The 27875-nt window shown below is 37.7% G+C and overlaps 1 protein-coding gene across 5 annotated transcripts in view; it reads right to left on the bottom strand.

The window, feature by feature from the left end:
• Positions 1-27875, bottom strand: part of DNAJC13 (DnaJ heat shock protein family (Hsp40) member C13) — a 136153-nt gene that overhangs the window by 44271 nt on the left and 64007 nt on the right. For all 5 annotated transcript variants that reach the window (XM_043965752.1, XM_043965748.1, XM_043965751.1 and 2 more), the window contains 13 exons: positions 26531-26593; positions 24819-24920; positions 22357-22461; positions 18410-18612; positions 17254-17338; positions 15434-15588; positions 14984-15029; positions 11504-11658; positions 10156-10357; positions 8973-9088; positions 6615-6693; positions 4777-4912; positions 1727-1911 (listed from right to left, as the gene is read on the bottom strand). In XM_043965752.1, coding sequence (XP_043821687.1) covers positions 1727-1911; positions 4777-4912; positions 6615-6693; positions 8973-9088; positions 10156-10357; positions 11504-11658; positions 14984-15029; positions 15434-15588; positions 17254-17338; positions 18410-18612; positions 22357-22461; positions 24819-24920; positions 26531-26593 — 1632 coding nt within the window. The remainder of the gene's footprint in view (positions 1-1726; positions 1912-4776; positions 4913-6614; positions 6694-8972; positions 9089-10155; positions 10358-11503; positions 11659-14983; positions 15030-15433; positions 15589-17253; positions 17339-18409; positions 18613-22356; positions 22462-24818; positions 24921-26530; positions 26594-27875) is intronic.

Raw genomic sequence — 27875 nt, 5'->3', positions numbered from 1 at the left:
ATTAGCTCTGCCTATCCATGAGCAATTGATATCTTTCCAATTATTTAGATCTGATTTGATTTGTGTGAAGAGTGTTTGGTAGTTGTGTTCATAGAGTTCCTGGGTTTGTCCTGGCAAGTAGACTCCCAAGTATTTTATATTATCTACCGTTACTTTAAATGGAATTTCTCTTTCTATCTCTTGCTGCTGGACTTTGTTGGTCATGTATAGAAATGCTGATGATTTATGTGGATTTATTTTATATCCTGCTACTTTGCTAAAGTTGTTAATTGTTTCAAGTAATTTTTGACTTGATTCTCGAGGATTCCTTAAGTATACCATCATATCATCTGCAAAGAGTGATAGTTTTGTTTCCTCCTTGCCTATTCTAATTCCTTTAATTCCTTTCTCTTCTCTGATTGCTAAAGCTAACATTTCTAGGAGAATATTAAATAATAGGGGTGATAATGGACATCCCTGTTTCACTCCTGATCTCATTGGGAAGGCCTCTAATTTATCTCCATTGCATATAATACTTGCTGATGGCTTTAGGTAGATACTGTTTATTATTCTAAGGAAAGCTCCCCCTATTCCTAAACTCTCTAGTGTTTTTATTAGGAATGGGTGCTGTACTTTGTCAAAAGCTTTCTCTGCATCTATTGAGATAATCATATGATTTTGGTTGGTTTTCTTATTGATGTGGTTGATTATGTCAATACTTTTCCTAATGTTGAACCAGCCCTGCATTCCTGGTATAAATCCCACCTGGTCATAGTGTATTATCCTGGTGATCACTTGCTGTAATCTCCTTGCTAATATCTTATTTAAGATTTTAGCATCAATATTCATTAGGGAAATTGGTCTATAATTTTCTTTCTCTGTTTTTGCTTTGCCTGGTTTTGGTATCACCACCATATTTGTGTCATAAAACAAATTTAGTAGAACTCCTTCACCTATTTTTCCAAATAATTTGTATAATATTGGAATTAATTGTTCTTTAAATGTTTGGTAAAATTCACCCGTAAACCCATCTGGCCCTGGGGATTTTTTCTTGGGGAGTTCGTTAATGGCTTGTTCAATTTCTTTTTCTAATATGGGTTTATTGAAGGATTTTATTTCCTCTTCAGTTAACCTGAGCAGTTTGTATTTTTGTAAATATTCATCCATTTCATTTAGATTGTCAAATTTATTGGCATACAGTTGGGCAAAATAATTCCTAATTATTGATTTAATTTCCACTTCATTGGTGGTAACATCACCCTTTTCATTTTTGATACTGGTAATTTGGTTTTCTTCTTTCCATATATATTTTTCAAAAGTCCAAAACAAGGCACATAGATTACTTATGAGACCCAATGCAAACTTGTTCTCAGATACTTTACTAGCTTTTAAAACTTCAAAAGATCAGTAAGTGCTGATGGGCTAGCTGCTGCCAACGTGATACTCAGAAGAAATTTCATCAAAAATGTTTGAATAGTTTCTTTTGAGTAACTTTAACAATTTATTTAATGGATTAAAAACAAAAGAACAAGATTCACTGATTATAGACCCCAGCTGCTCCAACTCTGTATTGAAAAGCATGATAGTTGAGTGGCATTATATACAGAACCCAGTATTTTATCCCAGAAGAAAAATAAATTAAACATTAATAGGCCAACAGCATTTATATTTCATGACTTTTTGTAGGGAAAAAAAAAAGGAATCACAATCAGAATCGGCTTACACATAGGCACAAAGTTGTAATTACCTCTATTCCATTCTCTCTTCTTAGCTCTTCTGCATTGAGTGCAGAACAATTGACAGTGTGGAAAGCCAGCTCTGTGGCAGCAGGTAACAGTGGTGATTCTTTTGAGAAAAGGAGATCATCGGAAGTTTCCATAGTGATAGTCCTAATCAACATGGGATACCCTGCGTATTTGTAAGGCTGTAAATCTGAAATAACCAAAAGTCAAGATACTTTGGCATCCATGAACACTTAGACATGTCTAAGAAACCAATTCTCTAAACATCTCACAATTTCATTTTAAACTCAAGTAAAATCTGTTCAGTTTTCCTTTTTTCCGCACTGATTTTAGTTATTTCATCTATCAGTCCATACAAAGGTGCCTACTGGAAAAATGATCAGGTTTTCTAATGAGTATATCAAACTGTTACCTCTTCAAGTTGTACACATTTCTACTAATGCACATATGGATATTAAATTAATGAACAGAGTACTGCGGTCAACATATACCCATATCCCCTACAATAACACTAATTTTTAAGAAATTTGGGATGTACATGAAAAAATTACTTAAAGGCATGCCAGAAATACTGCATTCTGGTTTTGGTTTTTTGGTTTGTTTTTTTTTTGGCAAGGTCTAAGCAAATCAGTATACTTTTTTGTTTATCTTGAAATTTCATTTTGATATAATTGGCAAAATATTGCCAGATGCAAAATTTCTACATTAAATAAGAATTCAAGCAAGCTGCAAATAAACCAGAATACACTGTCCCATGTGTCTACAATGTCTGCATATTCAACTTTGGTGAGGCCCACTGTTTTCATGTGCTAAATTTCACCAGTTATCTAAATGTGGTCAGCCATTTAAATACAAAATAATTGTTTATGAGGGGCGGAGCCAAGATGGTGGAGGAAAGACATTAAATGCACAGAGCTCCTGACACAATTACTCCAAAAACAGCAATAAAAGAACCCTTGGATCAGAAAAAAACACAAAAATGTGGGCTGAGATTATTTTCCAAAATAATTGTTTATGATGCCAATCCCAGGATATTCTACTATAATCTAAAGCATCAACTTAGATCTACTATTGGAAAAGAGCCTTCTACCTATATCCAAGTTATTGATTTAGGTTCTGTTTAGTCACAGAATCACTACATGTCAGAACTAAGAGCTGAAAAGATTTTAGAAGCTGCTAGTCCAGTTTTCAGAGAGTTCCCTCTACACCAGCATCAACGAGAGGTTTGCAGACTTTGCTTGAAGTCCTCTGATGAGAGAGAGGACACCCTTTCCTAACACGACTCTTCTACTTTGGACTGTTAGGAAGTTTAAGGAAAATTTTTCTTATAGTTAGCCTAAATCTGCTTCTCTGCCAACCCCACTCCCTGCTCCTGTTTCTATCCTAGAATTGAACACCAATTCCAGATGTGTTTGATCAGGTCAAAAAATCCAGCTGTATTATCCTCTCCCTTGATCTGGACACATTGTGAATGAAGAAATGAAGCCTCCCTTTGTACCAGTCCTTCCAGCAGCTGTAACAGACAGATGACTTTTTTGAAGCTTGCACTGTATTAAGTTCCCACATCTTTCTACCCTGTCATGCCTGGGAAGTTAGTTTCTTGGACCAAAGCATAGAATTTTATGCTCATGACTATCAAACATCATCTCCTTCAGTTGAACTCATTTTTGTGTGAAGAGCTTCATGATCTCATTCCTCACTCTGTGCACTCATTAGCTGTCCCTCCAAGCTTTGTTTTGTTGGCAAATGGGTAGAGCATATGTACCATAATCAAAACTACTGATAAAAACACAGAATACCAAAGGGCCAAAACCATCAAAGACAACATGCTGGAGACCTTTCATCAGACACTGCCAAAGGGTCCATGGAATACAAAAGGCTAGAACCCACCTCGAAACTACCACCCCTCCTTATGATCAGTTACTAATCTATTAACCCTACTATCAACTAGCTTAACTTGTTCCAAATATCCACAAGCAAAGCCCAATATACTTGGTTAAATTTAACATAAGTACCCACCCTCCAACACACACACACACACACACACACACACACACACACACACACACACACACACACACACACACACCAATGCTCCAAATATTCTCTCAAACTGTGGTGGTAGATTAACTCTACTGGTTCTTAAATTCTTTCTATTTGGCCAACTATTCGAATCTGCCTATCATCAGAACTCATTTCTGAAAACAAAGTAAAAATAAACCCAGCAACTTGAACATATGAATGGCAGAAGATGACCTTTAAGTATAACAATTCAGTGCCCAAGTGCTCCTAATTTGAAATCTGAGCTTACATATCAACACAGGTTAGCCTAACAATATTAACTTAGCAAAAATCATTAAGGCAAAAGTAGTTTCTAAACAAATTCTTACAAAACATATACAACCCCTATAAAAGTAATTTTAGAATTAATGATGATAGACTATATCATAGTGATGCAAAAAAAGCCATGCTGAAATAAAAATTTTAATAAAAACCTGTGTTCAGATGTCTAAACATTTATGACTGTCTATATATAAATTGTTCAACTATATTTAGACTTTGTCATCTTTCAAACATAAAGAAGCATTTCCCACCTTATGCTTATACCTAATGTTCTCAAGTCTTTTAGAATTTGTACAATGTAGCTAATCTTCAACACTCTTTTAACTTTATTAATTATCCTGCTAAAGGTACCCCCACTCTCCTTCCAAAACTGACCTTTTTTAACCTTAGAAAAAGTCAACTAATAATAACAACTCAATTTAAACAGCTCTTTAAGGTCTGCAAAATGCTCCCTCAACAATCCTCTTATGATAGTGGGAAAAGCATCATCTTATTTTAGAGACAAAGAAAACAAAGCTCTGAGAATTCAGTGATTTGCCCATAATTACAGTTCCTCAAGGTTTGAGAAGGTATTTGAATATGGGTGTCCTGACTCCTAGTTCAGGACTCATTTCATTAGGCCACATTACTCTATCAATAACAACTAGTCAAGGAAGAAAACTCAGAATAAAGTTTAATTTGGGCATAAGAGAAAGTGACTTGTCATGCTCACCTTCTTTATGCCGATTGAACAAGATGCTCTGTGCTTTCAGAATCAAAATTATATTTTCTGGATCTGGGCCATCAATTACTTTGGATGATTTTGTACATAAGAATTCATATGCTTTATTTACTTTTTCAAACATATCCTGTAAGGAAACAAAGATAAATAGCACACTTGTTTTACAATAGTGGGAAAACTAGAGCAATGTTAAACAAAATAGTCTGTGAAAAAATGACCAACTAATGTCATCTTCACATCATTTGTTAGAGGAAGTTACTAAAATAAACAAAATATTTCACTGCAAAAATAATGTTGTCATTTTCTACAAACACTGGTTTTTTGTTGTTGTTCTGTCAAGTTCAATTCTTTGTGACCCCATTTGGGGTTTTCTTGGCAAAGATACTGGAGGGGTTTATCATTTCCTTTTCCATTTCATTTTACAGATGAGGAAACTGAGGTAAGCAGGGCTAAGTGACTTGACCAGGGTCATACAGCTACTAAGTATCTGAGGTCAGATTTGAACTCAGGAAAATGAGTCTTCCTGACTCTAAGCCCAGCACTCTATCTACTGTGTCACATAAATGACCATGAACACTGGTAAGATAGTATAATAAAAATGTCTTTTAAATCTTCAGCAATTATTTTGCATTGTTATCAGGAAAATCTGAAATTTTGTAGAAACATGCTGATCTAATTTTAAGGTATTTCAAATTTAATGTAATTATATTTGTTATACAAATAAGTGCCGTTTTTTCAAGTTAAAAAAAAGATTTTCATGTTTATAACTTATCTACCCAAAAAAGGCAGCGTGGCACAGTCAATAGGCCAGCTGGCCTCCAAGTCAGGGAGTTACAGGCAAAAGTCACTACAGCTCTCATTGGTCAAGCAAACTAGTCTACCCTCGACTGCAGAGCTGAAGCCGATCTGTATCGGTGAAGAGAGTTTTCTTGTCGGGAATTCTCTCTACTAAGTCACGAGGATGTCCAAAAAAGGTAAGGACATGTGGGGAGTATGTGCAGAAGTGAATGTGATGCAAACATAAGACATAAGTTTAAAAAGAAAAATAAATTTTAAAAATTGTTTTCATTAATAAGGATATGGACTAGGGTGATAGTAATATGAGAAGAAAGAAATACGAAAGTTCACAGGATCTACCAAATTTATCAGCAGGCCTTTTCAAATGATTATAAGTTTGCTGGAGGAAGAGTCTGATAATGGGCCATGAAATACCCCCGGCTTTTTTAGCAGGCTGCTCTCATACATGTTTTATAAAAACATTTAGGAAATCAAAAGTAATCACAAGATGGCACTAATTTTGCCTGAAAGATATCTTTCTGCTGATCATTTATTTATTCAACTGATTGCTTATTAAAGTAACTGCAGGCTGACACTGATAGGAAGAAAGGAAAGAGTCTATGGATTAACAGTCTCAAATAATGAATGGATGTAGTAAGCATTCATTAAGCACTTACTATGTGCAAGACACTGCACTAAGTGCTTTATAATTATTATCTCATGGGTTCCTCACAATCACCCTGGGAAGTAGGTGCTATTATTATCCTCATTTTACATATGGGAAGATGAGGAAAACCTGGGTTCAAGTGACTTGCCTGGGGTTACACAGCTAATAAGTATTTGAGGTCAAATTTGAACTCAGGACTTCCTAACTCCAAGTCCCAGGCTCTGTGCACTGTGGTGCCCCCTAACAGTTTCACATGAAGATAGGGAATAAGATTAATGACTGTATAAGCTACAAAATTAAAAGTTCATCTACATGTATGGTAAAGAAAAAAAAGTGTCGATTCACTAAATCTGGAAACAGCCAACTTTGCTTCAAAAGTACCTACCCTCCCTTCAGGATTCTTATCAGGGTGATATTTCTGGGCCAGTCTGAAGTAGGCTTTCCTGATCTTGCTCTCCTCATGCCTGTAAAATGGTGTTTTACAAATGTGTCAATATACAAGAATAGAATACATCACCAACTCTTCTGTCAAAGGATATTTGGTGAAAATGTTTCTTCTTGTTACCATTTCTATAAAGCTACAAATCTGGTCATTCAGATTTCAAGAATTTTCATCTTTGACAGTATCTTTAGCACACAATACTGTGCTTTTAGTCAGCACTTCACTTTTCACTCATTCGCACAAGAATGACAAAATAACTGATTTGGCTAAATGAAGATTACCAACGTCACTAAAAATTACAAGCTTCATATAGACAAAGGAATTAGGAAACATGAATCCCAGAACTTCAACACTTGCTCAGTGAATTTCTACTTAACTTCTCCTACCACTCTAAATCAATGCCTCCCTCTCTTCCCCCCCTCCACCCTCTTTCCCTCTCCCTCCCCCCCCCCACACAGACGCGCGCGCGCGCACAAAATCACTAGCAATTGAGGGAATGGAAGAGAGAGAGAGAGATGAAAAGCCAATAGATTGTGATCAGATAAGGTAATTTCAGAATTCTTGAACGCAGACATGGTACATTTATGGGTTATATCGAGATGAAGGCTATGACCATGTCTGTGTATGTGGTTGTGGTGAGGTGTAATTCACAGAAATGGGTAATTTGAGGAAAGTGGTTAGGGTATTTGAGGAAGAGTCAATACGTATACTGAAGTCCCCTAGTAGGAGAGTAGAAGTTGGGGAGGAGAAAAAATGATGAGTCACATACATAACTCACCAAGGAAGGGAAGTGACCCTGGGGTCTGTGGACAACAGCTACCGAGATTTTGGTTGGGTGGTAGATATGAATAGCCTGAACCTCAAAGGGAGATGCATGAGTGATGGAAATAGAGCGAGAACCTGCAAATGACACTGGTGGGTGTATTTCAACTCCCCCACCTAGACCAGTTAGCTGAGGGGAAGGAGTAAAGGTAAAGCTGGTACTAGAAAGGACAGCCAGGGAGTCTGTGTCATCTATGGGGAGCCAGGTTTCAATAATAGCTAGTAGATGGAAGAAGGGGGAGGAGAAAAAATGAAAGACAAAGAGAAGTTTGTTGCCTATTGAACAGGCACTCCAGGAGGCACAGTGGAAGGCCCGGGTGGTGTCTGGCTGAGACTTTGGAGGTGGGAAGGATAAGGAAGATGAACATGAGGAATTGGGTGATGAGGGCAGAAAATGGGGTTTGGCATCAGGGGAATGTGAAAATGTTCATCATTCAGAGAATGGACATAAAGTTGGAGGTGAGCTCATCATGAAATAGAAGGCATCTAGTTAGATGGATGGTTTGACATGGTGGGGGTCCAATTGAGATTATGCAACAGAAAACTTTCAGGGGACCCTAAACTGACCCAGTGAGCACCGTTTAAGTAACTGGAAGGTCGGGGTATTTGAGAGATTGTTAATGTGTATGCTGAAGTCCCCTAGTAACAGGGCAGGAATGAAAGATGATGAACCAGGTAGTAAACTCACGGAGAAAACTGACCGAAGTTTGACTGGTGGTAAATATGGATGGAATGAACTTCAAAAGATGAATGCTTACTGAGTGATGGTGGTAGGCAGCCAATGGGAAGGAAGAGTCAAAGATGACTTCAGAATGGATAGTGCCACCATCAACAGGAATTAATGTTAAAGGAAGCCACTTTAGAAGGGAGAGGGTGGTTTAGTGAAATTGTGAACATGTTCAGCCTGATTTATGGGCAGGGAAGCACGGTGCAAACTTGAAAGCTCTATATAAATCTGACTGTTATCCAGGGAAGACTATGCAGCAGAAATGTAACCCTAAAGAGAGGTCGGAAATGGAAATTTGGGAGTCAAGTCTTAAGTGAAGACACAGGAGTAGATCAGAGTCCCCCCAAAGAAAGGCCAGATAACATGCACTACTAACATTCTTAACAACTAATCTATCATAAACTGTACTGGGAACCTAGGCATGTAGCTACTAAACCTCACATTTACAAACTTCAATATCAAAATCATTATCTTTATAAAGATAAAATTCAAATAAACCCTAATATTAATACGGAATGGTATGGTTATATAAACATTTTCGACAAGAAATTTCAAGTGTGAAAGCATATCAATAACTGCAAGTGTAGAGTGAACCCTAGGTGGTGAAGCCACACTAACGAAAACAAAAATAATCTGTTGGTTTTGATATAAATAAAGGTGTTTTTTGATACTGTTTTACTTTTCAGAAACTATTTATAAAAAATTCATGCTAAATGAGTTATTAATGGCCATGATAACAGTTATTAACTTACTGTCCCTGTCCATTAGGGAGGTTAAGCACCTCATAAGCATCATCCACTGACATGATAGGTGGTTTTTTTTCTACTTCCTTCTTCCAGGCATCGAGGGTATCTTTCAGAAGCTTCACCTTGGAAATAAAATTTTTCATTTTCAAGCTATTAAAATGTGGATGAAATGATATAATTTGAAAATACATTCATAAAAATTTAGTTTACACATCTAGTTCGCTCAATTAGGAAATCATCATTGACCACTAAAATATATTCAACAAAAACAATAAAGGGGAGGGAAATGGGGGAAGAGTCAATGGTCCATCTGCTATGAACTGTACTCCTTCAGTTTAAAGAAATGTTAGATCTCACCCCCAAAAGGGAAAAATAGCATTATATAGCTAAAGCTCTTAAAATTAAGGAATTTTTAAAAACTGAGATAATTTTCCCAGTTTTAATTAATGTAGGTTGAAAATATTCCCATTAATTATAGGTGGTTTGATACCATTGTACTAATATTAAGTGCAACATTTTAGTGTCTAAATTGTTTTTTAAATCACTTATAAGATGCTGTATGCTATTATCCATGTGTGCAAATGCAAATATATACACTTAACATTAACACTTAATATTTGACTAAAGTGATACTCAGTGTGAACATCCAAAGAATCCTATAAAAACACAATGATACAGATGACACTATTATTTCCTTGACATTTGCAGTGTAGTTCAGGGTGGATCACACTCACAAATAAGCTGAGAATGACAGTTCAAGGACTGGGCCAAGTCCAAGGCAGCACTAAGCATCCCGTAGGGCAGCAGAAGCAGGTCAGCATGGGTCCCTGAAGCCTTTGTCTAAGCTGTGGTCAGCATCATCTCTTGGCCAGTCTATGCAGTTAGGGGGCCTCCTTAGGGCCAGAAGCAGTCAGCTCTCTACCCAAAGGGCCACCCAGCTGTTATAGGGGTTATTTACCTGTATTTCGCATGAAATTATGTCTATATTTTGCTTTTGTCCTGATATTGTTACTGTCAAGACAACAAATGATATAAAAGGATAGACTCATTTTAAGTTGACCTTAGGATAACTACATGAACAGAACAAAAAGACTGAACAGTGCAGGATTTGTAAGGAGGAAAAACTTTCACACAAATGACTGTCTAAAGGTCATGATTTGAAAAGACAGAAGATCACCCAATGACTTACGGGATCTTTGATTGGCCAGTCTGGAAATCGGAGCGTATCACAAAGATGTTTGAGGTAATAAATATTACAGAAGAGCTCATTCTCCAGCTGTGGATAGTTGATAACAGGGATAGGACAATACTGATAAAGTGCTCTTGTGTTACTCTGAAGGCGTGGAGTGAAGTCAGCAAGATGAGCAGCAATCTTCTCAATCATGAGGCGCCTGGAAGATATATTATTTATTCAAAAATCTCAGAAGATTATTTCTTTTTTTTTTGTTTTGCGGGGCAATGAGGTTTAACTGACTTGCCCAGGGTTACATAGTTCATAAGTGTCAAGTGTCTGAGGGCAGATTTGAATTCAGGTCCTCCTGAATCCAGGGCTGGTGTTTTGTTCACTGTACCACTTAGCTGCCCCCCAGATTATTTCCCTTAGAGATGAATACGTATGACAACTACCATTAACTACATGAATCTTTAGGCTAAACACAACATCAATCTAGGGAATGATTACAGAAGCCCACAGGCTAATACTTGGAACATACTAAACTGTGTCAACCCCCAAGATACCCTTAACTAAAGATAAATAGTTATCCCTTCTACATTGTGAAAGTTAAGGTCATAGTGCCCCCAAGATATGGAAAATCTGCATAAAAAATTTTGGATCTCCTTTCATACCAGAGAAGAAGTCAAAATTTTTCCCTCCTTTTACAGGGTGTTTACTGTACCTTATTGTAAAATTTAGGTTGAGTATTTGGTCATACGCTCTGTGTTGTCTGTAGATATCTGGTTGTCTGTCTGTGGCTTTCGCAAAACTCTCAAAATATTACCATTTAATTTCTTATGCCGACTCACAATTTATTGAAACCACAATGGGGAAAGTCGTGATGTGGAAGGGATAACTATAATAATTTGTGTGTGTCTATGTTTATACATCAATCAATGGTGTTACAAAAAAAGCACAGCTCTACCTAGAAAGTCAAAGTTAATACATTTCTAGGATTCTAGCTAAAAATTCCCCCACAATCTACTTCTTTAGGATGTACGAGAAGTGTGTGTCTGCCTAAAGGCTGCATTAAGTTAACAGTAAGTTCACTTAATAGTAATAATGATATTGGGTCTAAGTAGAAGGAAACTCATGGTACTGACAAACATTCTATTTCATTCTAGCACAGCAGAGTCTGGCACAGAGCAGATGCTAAATAAGTGCTTGCTGACTGAGTTTCAACGAATTATTATGGTGATTCTGGTCATGTAATCAGTGGAAGTAAACATTTTAATATGAAAAAAATAACAAGTAGGCACCAAACAGTCATAAATTTATGACCCAAGCACATGAACAGTAAACAAATGACCAAATGACAAATTACCTCATCTCACTACTCCAGATAGCTTCTGGAGTATCAAATTCTCCTAGAAAGATCTCAGAAAATTTTTCTGGTTCATAGTTTTCTAAATAGCACACCATCGCTTCTGGGAGGATGTGTCCCAGGATACTTCTTTGGACAATGTCTTGCCCTTTAGTCTAAGGTAGAAAGAAAAATTCAGTTACACAAGAAATTCAACTTAAAAACTTGAAATGAGCCTAAGTTTAAGCACTTCAAGGTTTGCAAACATGTGATGTACACGGTACCTCATTGGACTCTCACAATGACCCTGTCAGGTGGCTTTTATCCCTACTTTACAGATGAGTCAGCTGAGCTTCAGAGGTTCACTTACCTTGTGACTTGGCCATGGTTACACAACTACTAAGTGTCTGAAGCAAAGCCTGAGCCTAATCCTTCTTTGTTCCCATACCTGGGGCTGTAGCCTCTATACCACTCTCTTCTGAGTACATCATATGGCAGAAACAGTTGCCCTTGAACTTTTGTGTTTAGTTAGAACCATGGAAAACCTTGAAATTTGAATGTGCTTCTCAGTAACTGTCTAAGGAAAGCAACATATGCAGTAGTCCCAATAGGCCTCCTTGGTGAATTCGGCAGTTCTGGGGAGCCCTCCCTTAGTCCCCAAGGGGTTGGGCTGGATTTCTCTCTCAAACCAGCAAGCCTCTAAAAGACAAGACTGTCACAGCCTAAGAATGCAGGCAGCTTTCAGGAAATGCAGTTTTAGTATTAAGCTCCAGGTGGACTGGAAGTAAAATTATATTCCCAACTTCTAATAATGACATAGCCAGGCAGCTAGGTGATGCAGTGGATAAAGCACCGACCCTGGATTCAGGAGTACCTGAGTTCAAATCCGGCCTCAGACACTTGACACTTACTAGCTGTGTGACCCTGGGGCAAGTCATTTAACCCTCACTGCCCAACACCCCCCCCAAAATGACCTAGCCAAGGTCCATATGTGACAATGAACCTCAACCCTCCATCAGGTCACTGAGGTTCAAAACAGGGACATTTGCTAGCCCTGATTTATCCTGCTAAAAGTTATAATAGAAAAGGTACCTCAAAATGATTCTCTTGCCTTTATGTTAACAACGAGGAAACTTAATAGGAAGCATTTTCTAGAGTTTCCAATCTAGGGACATTTTTAAAAATGCAGGCAAAAGAGAAGAAAGGCACAAGGAAGAAGGTGCTTATAACTTCCTACTGAACCCAAACCTCATCACATGAGTATTCACAGGCAATGCTCTAATAAAGTCAATAAAATTCAACATGTATTAGACTTCCAGATGAGAAATTGCTTGCTCCCCTTTTAAATAAAATCTTATTACTTTGGTTAAGTTTAAGTTTCCATCCCTAGAGCTGCATGATAAATGAGACAACATTAATGAATGCAATTTTAGGCTAATTCCTAAACACACAAATCCCAAATTTTTGTGTCAGTGCACACGTTTAAATAAAAAAGGAGAAAGGCAGGTGGGAAAGGGGGAGGAGACACAGAAGGGCAGGGATCCCCACTGAGAGCAATCACCACACAGTGACTGATGAATTCAGCAGCACAGCTGAAGGAGTGTTATCTTTTTTCCAACAGGGCTCCTGTGAAGACTACCCAAGGTGATGCAGTTATGGCTGTCCTTTGTGGTCCCACTGCGATTCTCTTACAACTACTCATTCATCCAAGGAAGCCAGACTGTCACTCAAATGCAATTTTAACTAACTGAGTGGCACATGATTCCTTCCTGATAGTCCCGCAGTGATGACACTGCTTGAAACTGCTGTGATTTAGGAAGACAATGACAGCAATCTCAGCAATAGTGAAGTGATTTTATGTTGAGAGGAGCTGCGTAATGGGACTGCAGAGCAGACTCAAGATGCTAAACATGTCCTTAGAGGGGCTTTGCCAGTCTAGAGGCTGGTACAGCAGCTGCCCTGCAGTAGTGAGTGAAGTTTGATTTGGTGTCTGAAGCTGAGTGGACAGCCCAGGCATCTGCCAGCCTGGCTGTGAGGTATGGAAGAAAACCGAGGTGAGGATAAAAGGGAAAATAAGTAGAATCATTTAGGGGAGTGGGGAAGAGGATTGCAACTCAGCATCTACGGGGCATACTTCTTTCAATAACGATTTATCAGGTATCTCTTGTATGCCAGGCACTGTGATAGATGCTGAGAAGGTAAGGGCAAGAATATAAAAGTTCTTATCTTGAAGGAACTTAATGTTTTATACAGGGAAACATATCTACAAGTAAGTACAAAATATATACAAAGGAATATGTGATATAACTGATCATGTGATTCAGCCAAATCACTGATAAGAATAGAAAAGGCTTACTTAAAGAAAAAAAATATGGAGGGGAGGGAGAATGAAGGTCGGAGGGACGAATGAATTTCTTAGTAAAAAATTTAAAATTTCTTTCACATAATACATCAAGTCAGCTAGACTCCTATGAAGATGTCAAAGTAAAAGCATGGGAGGAAAATAAGAAGAAAGGTAAACTTCCTGGAATTATGGAAGGGAAATGTGGTCTCAATTTCTTAAAAAATTAATATTCTGATAAGCCTGAAACATTAATCGACCTATTTCATGAATATTTTAGCTGTCCTTTGGATTGAGCTGCATGTGCTTTACCAAGACACATCTTTATGTCTCATATTAAGGGGGACAGGAAGGGGATAAACATGTATTAAATGCCTCCTATGTGCTAAACACTTTACAAATATTGCATTTGAAATTTACATCTAAATAGTTCTAGAAACAAAATAGCCAACAGTACTTCTGCTATTGTTTTTCATTCTTCCAAATTCTATTTGAGATTAAAAGTCAAAATGTTTTAAGACAATTCTTTAGATTTCATTGAAAAATAAACTTATCCAGGCTAGCCAAGAAATACAAAGTAAAATATGTAAATCTGGTCATTGAGACATTTAGGTAAATGGCGCTTTGCCATTTTCAAACAATTAAAACACAATAAAATATGTTTAATACTCAATATGTACTAAACTTTAAAATTCTAATATTTACTCATAATTCATTATATCAATATTGCCTTTAGGTCTTCAGATGTGTGGAAATGACCATAAGAATATCTGGTCAATATAAAGCAGCATTCAACTTATCATTGTTTGTTGTTGTGCATCCAATGAGTTGGAGGCAAAAAGGAGATAAATTCAAACCCAAATCAGAAAGGAGCTCAAATCAAACCCTCATCTCCAGGAGCCCCGCTTGGCAATCTCTCACACCAGAGGACAATATTCATACTACTACTGCCCACCTCACAGCCTTGCTGGGAAGGAAGCATTTTGCAAACTTCAAACCACAGTCAATTAATTCTATGACTCCCTTTCTTAGCACTTAGGCTAGTGAGTACTTAGGTACATGTATATACATATATATTTGTGAAAGCAGTTTTACAACCCCAATCTATTTGCTCACTATAAAGTTTATTATCCTGAAAATAACTAAAAATCCTTGCTTACCTCTTCAGATTTGAAGGCCTGTTTGGTATGTGTGTACTTCAAAAACCTAGGAAGCAAAAATAAATAACCTATTAGATCTAACAGTTTGGCAAGTTTAGGTTTTTTTTTTTTTTTAATTTTTATTTTTTTTACGGGGCAATGGGGTTAAGTGACTTGCCCAGGGTCACACAGCTAGTAAGTGTTAAGTGTCTGAGGCCGGATTTGAACCCAGGAACTCCTGAATCCAGGGCCGGTGCTTTATCCACTGCGCCACCTAGCCGCCCCCAAGTTTAGTTTTTAAATGAGATTTGTTTAGTATGTGGAATATGAACAAAGTTAGCAGGAATGCAAACACAGTCAATTTATTCATCTATCCTAAAAATGAGTTTCAAGTTAACCTAAGAATCTGACAGAAAAGGACAGACACACACTGTTCCAATAACATGTTAAGATAAATGTGCAAATTTGTACCTTGCAATAGGAAGTACATTGGATCCTGTATACATCATGATGAAGAAAAATGCTCCACTAAGATAAAGACGAGGTAACTGTGGATTATCTTGCATGATGTGGTACAGTAAAATGGCCACTTTCTCGACAAGGATAGGATCAAATGTCATCAGCAGCTAAAAAAGACAGTTGTTTTAGTCAGGATTATTTTAGTTATCCGGTTTATTTTTAAAAGCTTAAAAAATCCACATAATCAAAAATGAATGTCGATGTAATACTAATAGTGTATTTGAGTGGTCACTAGAAACAAGGTAAGTTTTGACCATGACATCTGGTTGTTAGCTCTCAAGCTAGCTCTGTTGTGTTGCCTATAAACAGCAACACAGACATCCCTGAAATAGTGTTGAACCATCCCACACATGCCGCCTGCAATTATTTTTCAGACGTGGGTGCAATGGTTCTTGCATGTAGGTTTTCCTAATGAGACAAGACTGGTAGGTTGACAAAAAACAGGAGGAAAGGGGCCTGGGCAACAGTGTTCCCTTCAACACAGCTGAAACCAGGGCGGCTCATGTTAGAGAGCCACAGCTCAATCTGGCAGAGCAAGTCATAACTGCCTACCATAAGAGTCCTGCTAAGAACTCTGAAGACAAGAGAGAAGACTCTAAACTTTAAGGCACCTTTTGAATACAGGACATCCCTGAAAATTCTGACCTACAAGTGTTAATACTTTAAATTACTCTACTTTCCAAAAGAGTGGTAGAGCCTACACAAAGCTGGACTTGGAGCCAGCACAACTGGAGTCCAAGCTGTACCTAAGACTCTTATTCGTTTTATAACCTTGGGCAAGTCACTCAATCTCTCTTGGCCTCAATTTCCTTATGTGTAAGATAATAACAGAACATATCTCACAAGGCTATTGTGAGAATCAAGTGAAATAATGTATGTAAAAGTACCTCCAGAAAAATTGAGTCATAACTGGATAAACAAAACATTCATTGATTTTGATCTCTAGATATGTCATAAATAAAAACAAATATTTGTCAAGTTGACTATTAGAAATAAAATTTACTGATGAAATATTGATGAATTCCCCCCAACTCCAATACTTGTTACAAAACTACCACTAACAAAATGCTCCCAAACTAAAAAGCACTAGACCCATGTAGTAGTAAAATAGTAATAACACAAGAGGCAAAATGTTATTAACTGAGGTATCACTTGTGTCACATTGGCAAATTGTTTTCCACATGTAAAGATGCTTATTTCCAATACTGGGTGGTAGAACATACCAAAGACACCCAACCTCTGCCCTATATATACTCATATCAAGATAGGAATAAAGAATAGGTATGTTCATATTAATTCTTTAAATAATTCATCTATCTAGAATGCTGATTATACACAAGCATATATAGTTAATACCAAAAGAATCTGTACTAAAAAATTAATAACCAAGTTGTAAAGTTAGCCAACACACTCTAAAATGTCAACGAAAGACAAATGCTATTCAGGACATCTCCATGTTGATTAACATAGCAAAAATGAAAGAATTAAAAAGTACACCTTTAAATATTCTAAAGGGGGGGTGGGGGAGGAACAGGACACAACTCAATAGTTTTTAGTTTGAAAACACAAACACTACACAACATGCAGAAAGAGAACATGTTTGGACATGGCCAATGCAGGAATATTTTGCTTGGCTACGCACTAGAGATAGGGTTTTGTTTTTCTTTTTTTCAATTTGGGGTTGTAGGGGAAAACAGAAGGGAGAGATGGAAAGAGAAAATAAATGTTTTTTAATTAAGAAAAAATAATAAAAAGAAATAAGCAACTCTTACCTGAATAATATGGGGAAGGCAGGTACTATCTGACAACAATCGTTTCACTCTGGGCAAAGGCCTTATAATGGCATTATCTTGATCTCTGAAAAACGTTTATTCAAGTCAGTATTGAATCCACTCAATAAAACTGATATTTACACAGCATACATCAATACACTAGGAAGAAAGCACGCTACTTTACTTTAAAAAAAAAATGAAGACTAAGCTCTCATACAGCTCTGAACGTGATTAAGTATTTTGATTTAATCTATCTGGCTACTTAATAGGACTTCAATTCCTTCCATAAGATTTCCTTGCAAAACAGTACCCAAAAAGAGCCAAAGACTCTACTTATTATTTAACTGATTATTAAACTTACTGTCCAATAAATTTCAGGTCCTAATGATAATTTAGAACTTAACCCTCAACATTTGTTATTTTGTTCTTTTCAAATATCAATTTATAAATACAGTCTGGAAAAAAGAAAAGGACCTCAGATATTACTAGGAGTTTTGGAAGTATGTGCCAACATTTCCTATCAAAAAGGTCTAAATTGCTGGAAGAGACACATTATGTTCATTAATCCAGGAGGACAATCAATATTTGAGTATATTTTAACTTGCTATACCAATATGTACTTGCTATACTAAAGATGGTAAATTTTTTTTTTTTGGTGAGTCAATTGGGGTTAAGTGACTTGCCCAGGGTCACACAGCTAGTAAGTGTTAAATGTCTGGGGCCAGATTTGAACTCAGGTCCTCCTGAATCCAGGGCCGGTGCTCTATCCACTGTGCCACCTAGCTGCCCGCTATCATGGTCAATCTTGACCAGGGATAGGAGCAAAAAGAATTTATCAAAGGGCTGATATTTCTTTCAAAAGTTTAAAAGAATTCTGATAGGTTAAAAACATGTTTACTCTATTGCTAATATGTTAGAGTATGTTGTGTCTATGGGTATAATTTCAACTTCTGCCTTGGAAAGGCTATTACTACTTTAGATCATATCCTTCACGCAATTTGCAGTTCACTAAGCTCCAACAAACTGAAGGTGGCTCTAGAACTACACTACTGATAAGGTCACTAGCCTCTGTTGCACAAAATGTACACAAAAATGGTAAAGGATGACAAAAGTGTCACTGACTCAAACATGGAAATATTATTGTATTCTCTTTTACCTGCTTGGAAAATATCCACACATTGTGATCAGCATGTTGAGTATAAGGGTAGCGAGATCAGTTTCATTCAGTACAGCCTGTCCAGTCGCTAACACACACCACTTAAGCTGGGGTATAACTTGTAGCGGTCGCCATCCATCCATGCCCTGAGCCCAACATCGTGTTTTTGGAGTCAACACTCCCTTGGTCCACAATTCTTGCATCTAAATGGATAGTATTTTATTTTTCCCAATTACACATGAAGACAATTTTTAACATTCACTTTTTAATATAAAATTTTGAGTTCCAAATATTCTTCCTCCCTCCTTCCTCTCCCCAAGAAGGTAATTTGATATAAGTTACATATGTTCTTGCATCTAAATGAAGAAATGTTTTGTTGATTACGAATGGAAAATTAAAGCTAAATTAAAATCTCTTTGTTGGCAATTTGCTTGTTATTTCACAGTGAACTATAACCTACAAATACTTAAGTGTTTACCACTTTTGGCAAAGGTGCTCTGTGGTTTAGATGCAAAACGGTCCTGCTTTTTAAGACATCTGGACTATTACAAACAGTTTGATTCCACTTGTTCATTAAGGAACACTGGAGTCAAAAAAAAGGAACACTGTAGTCTATGTTGCCATTCCTTCCTCCTCCTAGTTGCCAGTGACATTATCCTGGTCACTTCATACTTGTATTACTCTGGTCTACCTGATTCTTGGCTAGCTATCACTTCTCCAATTCCATTCTTTATCTATTTCCCAAACCATTTACATCACGTCACTCTCCTAAAAAGAAAAACGTACACAAAAAAGCCCACTCTTCGATGATCCCTAACTTCTGACTTATAAAAATCTTGTTTACACAAATTCTGTCTGGATTTTAAGGTTTTTCAGAATTTGACTCTAAATTAGAAGGTTCCTATTTTGGAGTTCATAGGTTCTTAAGGGGTCTGTGAACTTGGATGGCAGAAAAAAATTACATCTTTAGTTTCACTAAACTAACTGAAATTCAGCATTCTGATGAATTATGAATACAGGCAATTATTATGAGAAGGGGGTCTACTGGCTTCACATAGCAACTGAATTGATCTGTGCTTCAAAAAAGAAACACAAGGAGAACTCTTGTGCTACAGTATGTCAGCAACCTAACTTCTTATGGTGCTTTCTCCAAGACTGCATTCTAGGATGAACTATACATATTCTTCTGTCTGCCTTTTGAAGCTTTTCACAACCAGACCCCAACACTATGATCTAGTCAAAATGGCCTTCTCTCTGGTCTTCCCCTAGGGCACTCTCACCCTCCCCCTGCCCCCAGTTTTTGCTCTTGCTATCCCCTCTCCCTGCAATGCCCTACTTCCTCACTTAAACCTCACAATTTTGCACTTCCTTCAGAACGCAGCTGGAAAACAACTTCCTGCATCAAGCCTTTCCTGATCTTCCCAAATACTGGTGCCCTGTAGCTCCCTGAATACTTTGTGTTTGTTCTATAAGCATGTCTTCCATGGTATAATGTAAGCTCCGTCTTAAATTCAGTTATGTCCAAAGTGAATTATCTTTCCCCCTAAACCCTCCCCTACCTCTTCTCTTTCCAAATACTATAGAGGGCAGCAACCCCCGCCCAGGCCCTCAGGCTCACAACCTAGGAGTCATCCTGGACTCTTCCTCTCCTTCACCCCCATATCCAAGCTGTTGCCAAGGCCTGTCGACTTCCCCTCTGCAGCATCTATCCAATATGCTTCCTTCTCTCCTTTGATACTGTCACCCCACTAATGCAGGTCTTCTCATGCCTGGATTACTGCCATAGCTGCTGGGGCGACTGCCTGCCTGGAGTCTTTCCCCACTTCAATCCACTTTCCACTCAGCCACCAAAGGGATTTTCCTAAACCACAGGTCTAATCATGTCACCTCTCTTCCTCTTCTATTCAATAAACTGTAGTGGCTCCCTATCATCTCCAGATTCAAATACAAAATGCTCTCATCTGATGCTCCAAGCCCTTTATAACTTAGCCCCTTCTTACTCTTTATACCTTACCGAGCCCCCAGCCCCACAACGCTCCCGCCACCAAAACTTCTTCAATCCAGTTAACTGCAGAGTCACGGAAGTCATCTGACTTCCCAAAGGCCACACACTAGTTAGGAGCAGACCTTGAGACCTTGGACAAGTCACTTGACTGTCTTAACTGTAAAATAAAGGAGTTGGATTAGATGGCTTCTGAAGTCTTTACCTTAACTTCCTGGTCAGTGTTTTTAAACACTCATTTTTCACTTTTTCTTTGAAATCCTGTAACACTTGTAGTTCCTATTACCCAATACAGTCCCTTCATTTTATACTGTCCTGTACCATTCAGCTGCTGTCTCAGATGTCTATAGTGTCTGTCAAAATAGCTTAGATAAGAACTGTGAGGAAAGTCAGTTATATAGTATCTTCTGTAACTCTCATGGCATCTAATTGAAGCTAGGAAAACTGGAGCTAGAAGTCAGCAAAATGTATTCAAATTTCCAATTTCTATTTTAATGTCAGTCTTCCAATAAAAGCACTAAAAAGAAATTGTTAACTGAATGGATTTCTTATCTATAAGGATAATGTATATGAAGTGGAGGCTGGATTCTATGTTGTAAAATGAAATGTTTTTAAGAGATAATTCTTTATCCTAAGATAACTGGAACCACCATTCCAGATCCCAGTGAGTAAGGAATAAGCAAGACTGCAGGAAGGCTCTATCTAGTATAAAGTGTGCATATACTTGTCTGCACCCCACAGTTAATTAAATGATTTTTAAACCACAATGTTGATTTGACTCTCCATATATTTATTTCATTAAATCAAATTTTAAAACTGAGTATGTAAATTCCCCAGTATTCTCTGACAACAGGACAATTCAGTTCTGTTCACATCTTCTCTGAAATCCTTCCGCATTTTAATCTACTTCATATATTCTATTGCTATGGTTTCCCACCTTTTCTAACTGATACTCTAATTTGGACACCAACGAGGCTTTCTGACCAAAGATCTAAATGGTAACTAGATGAGGAAGGAGCTAATTTTAAAATACTGAGGTAACAAATGAGGATAGAAAAAAGATTCCTCTGAATATTAGGTTGCACATGTGGCATGGATCACATTCCACTCCAGCTGACATTCTCCAGGTAAAGAAGCAGCAATGAAGATGGTAGCAGTCGTCACCTATGAAGCTGCTGAGCGCTTTTCAGACTGCTACTCCTGCTAAAAAGAAATATCCCTTCCTGTGACTGTCCCAGCTCCAGCACGCCATAACTGAGGAAGGTGGCCTCTTTGTTCTTGTCCCTCTGCCCAAAAATGGTCCTTCCACCTTCAGCAGAAGATCCCAGAGTCATCTTCGTCCCATGTTCCTTTACTGCCCTTCTGTAGCCCCTCTGGGAGCCTGATTTGGGCTGAAAATCAAGGTTAGGGGTGGCTGGTGGGTGATGGGGAGATGAATGCTCAATCTCTTAGAATGAGCCTCAATGATGCCACTTATATGGTAACAAAAAACATATAAAGAACACAGGAAAAATGAGATTGCTACCAAGAACAGGAGAGGAACAAGAAATAAGTGAAAAAGTCTGTGCCCCAACAGGATGTTACCCATGGCCATGTTGCTAAGGTGTGAAGATGAGATTTATTTGAACAGAGATGAGTTCAAGGAGATAAGGACCTACCTGTTTGAACCTGGTTCTAACACGGTGGCCCTGACCTTGGTTTTGATCACCAAATGTGTAGGAACTTTTCAGTGAATTTCCAAGCATTAAGACAATTAGATACTGAAACATTATTTTTTAAAAATCACAATGATAATGCAGATATTATTAAAATGCATTCATTAAGTTACATCATTTTCTCCTCAATCAGTGGTGTTTAGAATTTGAAGTCTGAGGACCTGGACTTTGGCATTATATATCCCCCCCACCCCACCCCAAGCATCTTTAGAGATGCTGCTATCACATACCTCATGAAATCCATAGGGACCACTCCTTTCTTTGTCTGCATTGCCAAAATACCATTCCTTCTCACTCTCTCTCTTCATATCAGGTGCAGCCTCAATCACATTGCTCTGAATTTTTAAAGAGTTAGAGATTCACAGAATAAAAATGTAAATCACAGTGTTTTTAAAAACTGGAAAAATGGTGAAAGCAACACAATATCAACACTGCATTCCTCAATTTAAAGTTCATTTAATACTGACATTTTCAGGATTTAAGTTGTTTTCAGTTTTGTGAGTCTGAAACTTTACATTTTTGCTCTGAGAACGGAATACTAGATTCTCAAACAAAAAAAAAAATTCTAGATATCACATGACTTTCCAACTCTTAGTTTTTTGATCTTACAGGTAATATTTGAAACTACATTTAAAGGCAGCAGTATTGTGTCAAGTGAATTCTTTTCTCTCTCAAGAAATCAAAGCGCTTGTATCAAAGGTTATTACTTAGGAAACAGGTACAACCTTGAACTAGCATTTAAAGCAGTTTCCATTTCTGGCTAGGAGCAGAGTAGTTTAAAATTTTAAACCAGTAATTCACTATATGTGAAAGGTTTGGATGTTGTAATCTCTTTACTACTTTGTCAAAGAATCAACACCTGTAAGTTTAAATTGGTAGATCATAAATCATCTATGCTGTTTCGTCCTGTGTTGATTCTTGTCTACCTTCAAAATTCTGTGGGTACCGGTCCATTCATTTGTTATCGCCATGGGCCACATGACTTCCTTTCTTGAAATTCACCTTTTTTTTGGTGTGTGAGGCAATTGGGGTTAAGTGAATTGCCCAGGGTCACACAGCTAGTAAGAGTCAAGAGGCCATATTTGAACCAGGTCCTCCTGACTATAGGGTCGGTGCTCTATGCTCTATCCACTGCACCACCTAGCTGCGCCACTAACGTCCTTTCTTCATTAACATCCCTTATACCATTTCTCAAGCATCGGTCACCACTGCTTAGTTTTGGTAATCTGAAACTTTATTTCCTGGGATGTGTTGTTCCATAGTTCACAACCCCAGGCCATCAGTACCACTATTATTCTGACCACCATCCCCCTTAGGTGCTGGTGGAAACTGGAAACCCCCGACTGCTAGCCCTTCGAGTCCAGCTCCCACAGGAAAGCAATACTTGTGGAACATGTGCCTGCAGGTGCTACAACTTCCTAACCTCCCATGGCCCCACCCGTAGCGGCTTAAGCAGGTGAAGACCCAGAAAAGAATGTTCTCACCCAAGGCCTTAATGGTTCAACATCAGATATAGACTGAGTTTTACTCATGGAAATGACATTAAAGATGATGTGGGACCACATGAGTTGTTATACCCTAAGGAAAACTGGGCCTTTGCATCTGACTTGTAGCTGAAACCTTCTCTTCTCTGTTGTCTTCTCCTATCTCTTGTGATTAACACAAGGTTTTTACAAGACCAAGGACCTGATAAATGCTTTTCCATTCATGTATTTGTATCGAAAGGACAGCTCTGGGGGCAGCTAGGTGGCGCAGTGGATAGAGCACCGGCCCTGGAGTCAGGAGTACCTCAGTTCAAATCTGGCCTCAGACACTTAACACTTACTAGCTGTGTGACCCTGGGCAAGTCACTTAACCCCAACTGCCTCACTAAAAGTTAAAAAAAAGAAAAAGAAAAAGAAAAAGAAAAAGAAAGGACAGCTCTTTTTAAGGGAGAATTCAGGGATTATTAAAAGCATTCTAGGGGGCAGCTAGGTGGCGCAGTGGAGAGAGCACCAGCCCTGGAGTCAGGAGTACCTGAGTTGAAATCCGGCCTCAGACACATAACACTTACTAGCTGTGTGACCCTGGGCAAGTCACTTAACCCCAATTGCCTCACTAAAAAAAACAAAAACAAAAGCATTCTAGCTTTTTTCCAAGCACAATGCCTGCCCTCCCCCCTCCCCCACCCCCGGGCCACCTCTCCTCCTTACATTCATTAATGGATACAACTCACTGCTTATCTTCTGTGCATTTCCCAGCAAAATTTATATACTAACATAATAACACAATACCCTAGTCAGTCAAGTGAATGTCAATCAGGAAAATGGGCATTTTTATGGATTTTATGTTTTTTCCTCTGTGGATTGCTGAGCTAATCCCTTTTGAATAAATATGAATCAAAAGGTAGAGGCCCTGGGGCTTGCTACCATTAACAAAATGTCACCAGCAATTAGGAACATCTGAGAGCTATCACTATTCCAAAGGGAATTCATTTTCCTCTTTGGACTTTCTGTAAGATATTAAGTATAACTGTAGAAAATATTAACAGAATGAATGACTGTACTACAATGCCTTCACAATTACTAGAAAGACATAATAAATTCAGGTGTTAATACATTTTCACTGTCATTAAAAGTAGTTATTGGCTCTTATGGTTTTTTTGAAAAATATATTTATACTTCAACAATAAACCAGAAAATCCCCAACATACCTGCAATGGTACAGTGGCCCTGTTTGTGTGCAAATGTGCAAGGGTGAGCAAATCCACCAGGATTCTGATTCCATTGGAATCCATAAGCTCCTTAACATTTTTCTGGGGAAAAACAGACATTTGACAAAAACACTTTTAATAATAAAGCATTATAAAATCAATTATCTAATTGATCTCTATGTAAACATCAAGTGTTCAGGTCTCAAAGAGAAACAAATTTCCTAAGATCACAGGGTTTCGAACTGGAAGAGAAGTTGGAAATAATTTAATCCACCCTTTCATTTTATCTATCAGCAGTCAGATAGGTTAGGCCATATGATCATGGTTACATAAATAGCAAAGACTCTAAAACCAACATCACTTTGGAAAACATAAGTGCAGAACAACTAAGACCTGCAATTTTAATTATTCTTCTCAATTTCAAGTAAAACAGAAGAATATATATACAGCACAAAAATGCCAAACCTATCTTTTATGGAAATAAGTTTAGATGATTTCATGTTGAAAAATAACAGTGCATTTAAAATTCACACACAACTGAACTACTTCAAATTTTTAAAAGTCAAAATTACTCATAGGATCAATTTAAGGAAGGGACAAAAGGGAGGAAAAAGGGGCAACGGTGTGTAGACAGTAAGAGAGAAAAAAGAGAAAGAAGGGAGGGTGGAGAGAAGGAAAGAATTCCATTTCTGTTTAACCTCTTCTTTTCCAACCAGCATGTATAGCCCCTAACAATGGTGGTTATTGAAAGCACAAGACAGGAAAATAAAAGCCCTATTTTGTTGTTGTTCGGTCATTTCAGTCATGCCCAACCCTTTGTGACCGCATTTTGGGGTTTCCTTGGCAAAGATCCTGGAGAGGTTTGCCATTTCCTTCTGCAGCTCATTTTACAGAGGAGGAAACTGAGGCAAACAGGGTTAAGTGACTTGATCAGGGTCACACAGCTAGTGTTTGAAGCTGAATCTGAATAACAGTCTTCCTGATTCTCGGTCCAGCACTCTGTGCACTCTGGTGCCCCCTAGCTGCTCATAAAAACTCTGTATTAGGGTTTGAAAATATTTCCCAGGTTAGTTTAGTTCTCAAATACATGTTTCTAAATTCATTGGTAACAGAGCATTTGAAAAGCTTATATGCAATTTTAGGAAATTAGCCCACTAGGGTTTGTTTTTTTAAATCTAGTCAAGTCATTTAGATAAGTAAAAACCACAGTTACTTAACTCCTATTATTTATGACTAAATAACTGGAAAGGTTTTTATAATTATGTATCTAATCTGTGCACACACACAAAGAGAAACAGTTAAATCAATGCCTGCTTTGGCGTTCTGCTACAGTAAGTTGACTGTGGGCAATAGCAAAAACTCCAATTTGTCAACCAATCATTTTAACTGTTAAATGTGATTTCCTTGAACACTGTCTAAAAGAAAATCAGATGTCCATAGAGAGCGAAATCAATCAATTCTAATAATCTTTTAGCATGAATGTTTATAAAATGAAATATCTTTGCGCAAAAGGATTTTAACATTGGTTTTATCTGGAACAAAAGAAAAAGGGAAAATGCTATTTCACACACTTTAGAATTGGAGGGAAACTTAGAAGTTAATCATTTCAACCTTTAAGACTCTGACCAAATAAATTCCCACTGGTAATTAGACTCGAGGAACAAATATATACATAGCTGAAAATGAAGTTATTAAAAAAAAAGAAGCCATACCTTATTAAGTATCAGCTTATTAAGAAAAAGGATCAGCCTGTCTCGTTCAAGTCGATCAGTGCACTATTGAAATGAGAGAAAATTTAATCAGAATTCAACAGAAAAGCACATTAAGCTATCAATGAGCAGTAGAAAAAATTAACTTGTAAGCAAACAAGAACAAACAAGACAATTAAGTTACTTCCTTTAAAGTATCTTGAAATGGAAACCAAGCAAAACTACACAAAAATACCTTTTGGCAATGAGACCTTCCACATGTAGGTGAGGTGATCCTCAGAAAAATATCAAGTTAACTCACTTGAACTGTTTAAAATTTTCATTACCTTGTCTCATTTACTCAGCAAAACATGTTTCAATTACTGGAAGGATTATTTTTAGCAGCCATTTTCTCTTGTGCTTTATCTTTTTTGTTTTCGGTTTTTTTTAGTGAGGCAATTGGGGTTAAATGACTTGCCCAGGGTCACACAGCTAGTAAGTGTTAAGTGTCTGAGGCTGGATTTGAACTCAGGTCCTCCTGACTCCAGGGCTGGTGCTCTATGCACTGCGCCACCTAGCTGCCCCTGTGCTTTATCTTTTAAAAGCTATCTTAAAAATAGACTACTTAGAAATTTTGCCAAGTAACTTTATGGACTTCTCATGTTTTGGTGAACAAATCACAAGTAAGAAAAGAATACACAAAGTTAGGCCCTCACAAATATTTCATGGTCACTGACAATAGTGACCACTAGGATAGTGTGGTGGCACCATGTACAAAGCCCTGGCTAGAAGCCCTGGAGACATGTTCTAGCTTGCCCATTTGCTATGCCTCACATATATTAAAAAAGTAATTGGGAGGCAGCTAGGTGGTGCAGTGGATAAAGCACTGGCTCTGGATTCAGGAGGACCTGAGTTCAAATCCAGCCTCAGACACTTGACACTAACTGTGTGACCCAGGGCAAGTCACTTAACCCCCATTGTCCCCCACCCCCAAAAATAATTGTACCTATCCTCCCTCTTTCATGGTTACAAGGATCAGATGGGATAATTTATGAAAAAGTACTCAGAAAACTTTGAGACACTATACAATTAAACACTGGCAAAAGTGTGTTTTAAAAACTATTCAAGAAACTTCCTCAAATAATTTTTATTCAGTGTTATAGTAGCAAATGCAAGATGAATGTTGCTTTGACGATGATATGACATAAAACATCCTGAAATGTAACAATCCAGAAAATACAAATCCTAAATACATTATTTGTTAATGCCCAATCCCCTTAATAACTTCAGGTACAAATGGTACTAAAGACAGAGTATGCATATTAACACAGATGTCAGAAGACAAAAACTAAAGACTTACTTACCACTA

The sequence above is a fragment of the Dromiciops gliroides genome, chromosome 5, assembly GCF_019393635.1.
Source record: "Dromiciops gliroides isolate mDroGli1 chromosome 5, mDroGli1.pri, whole genome shotgun sequence".
NCBI lineage: Eukaryota > Metazoa > Chordata > Mammalia > Microbiotheria > Microbiotheriidae > Dromiciops > Dromiciops gliroides.
The sequence above is the reverse complement of the archived record's forward strand: the minus strand, read 5'-3'. Positions and strand labels throughout refer to the sequence as shown.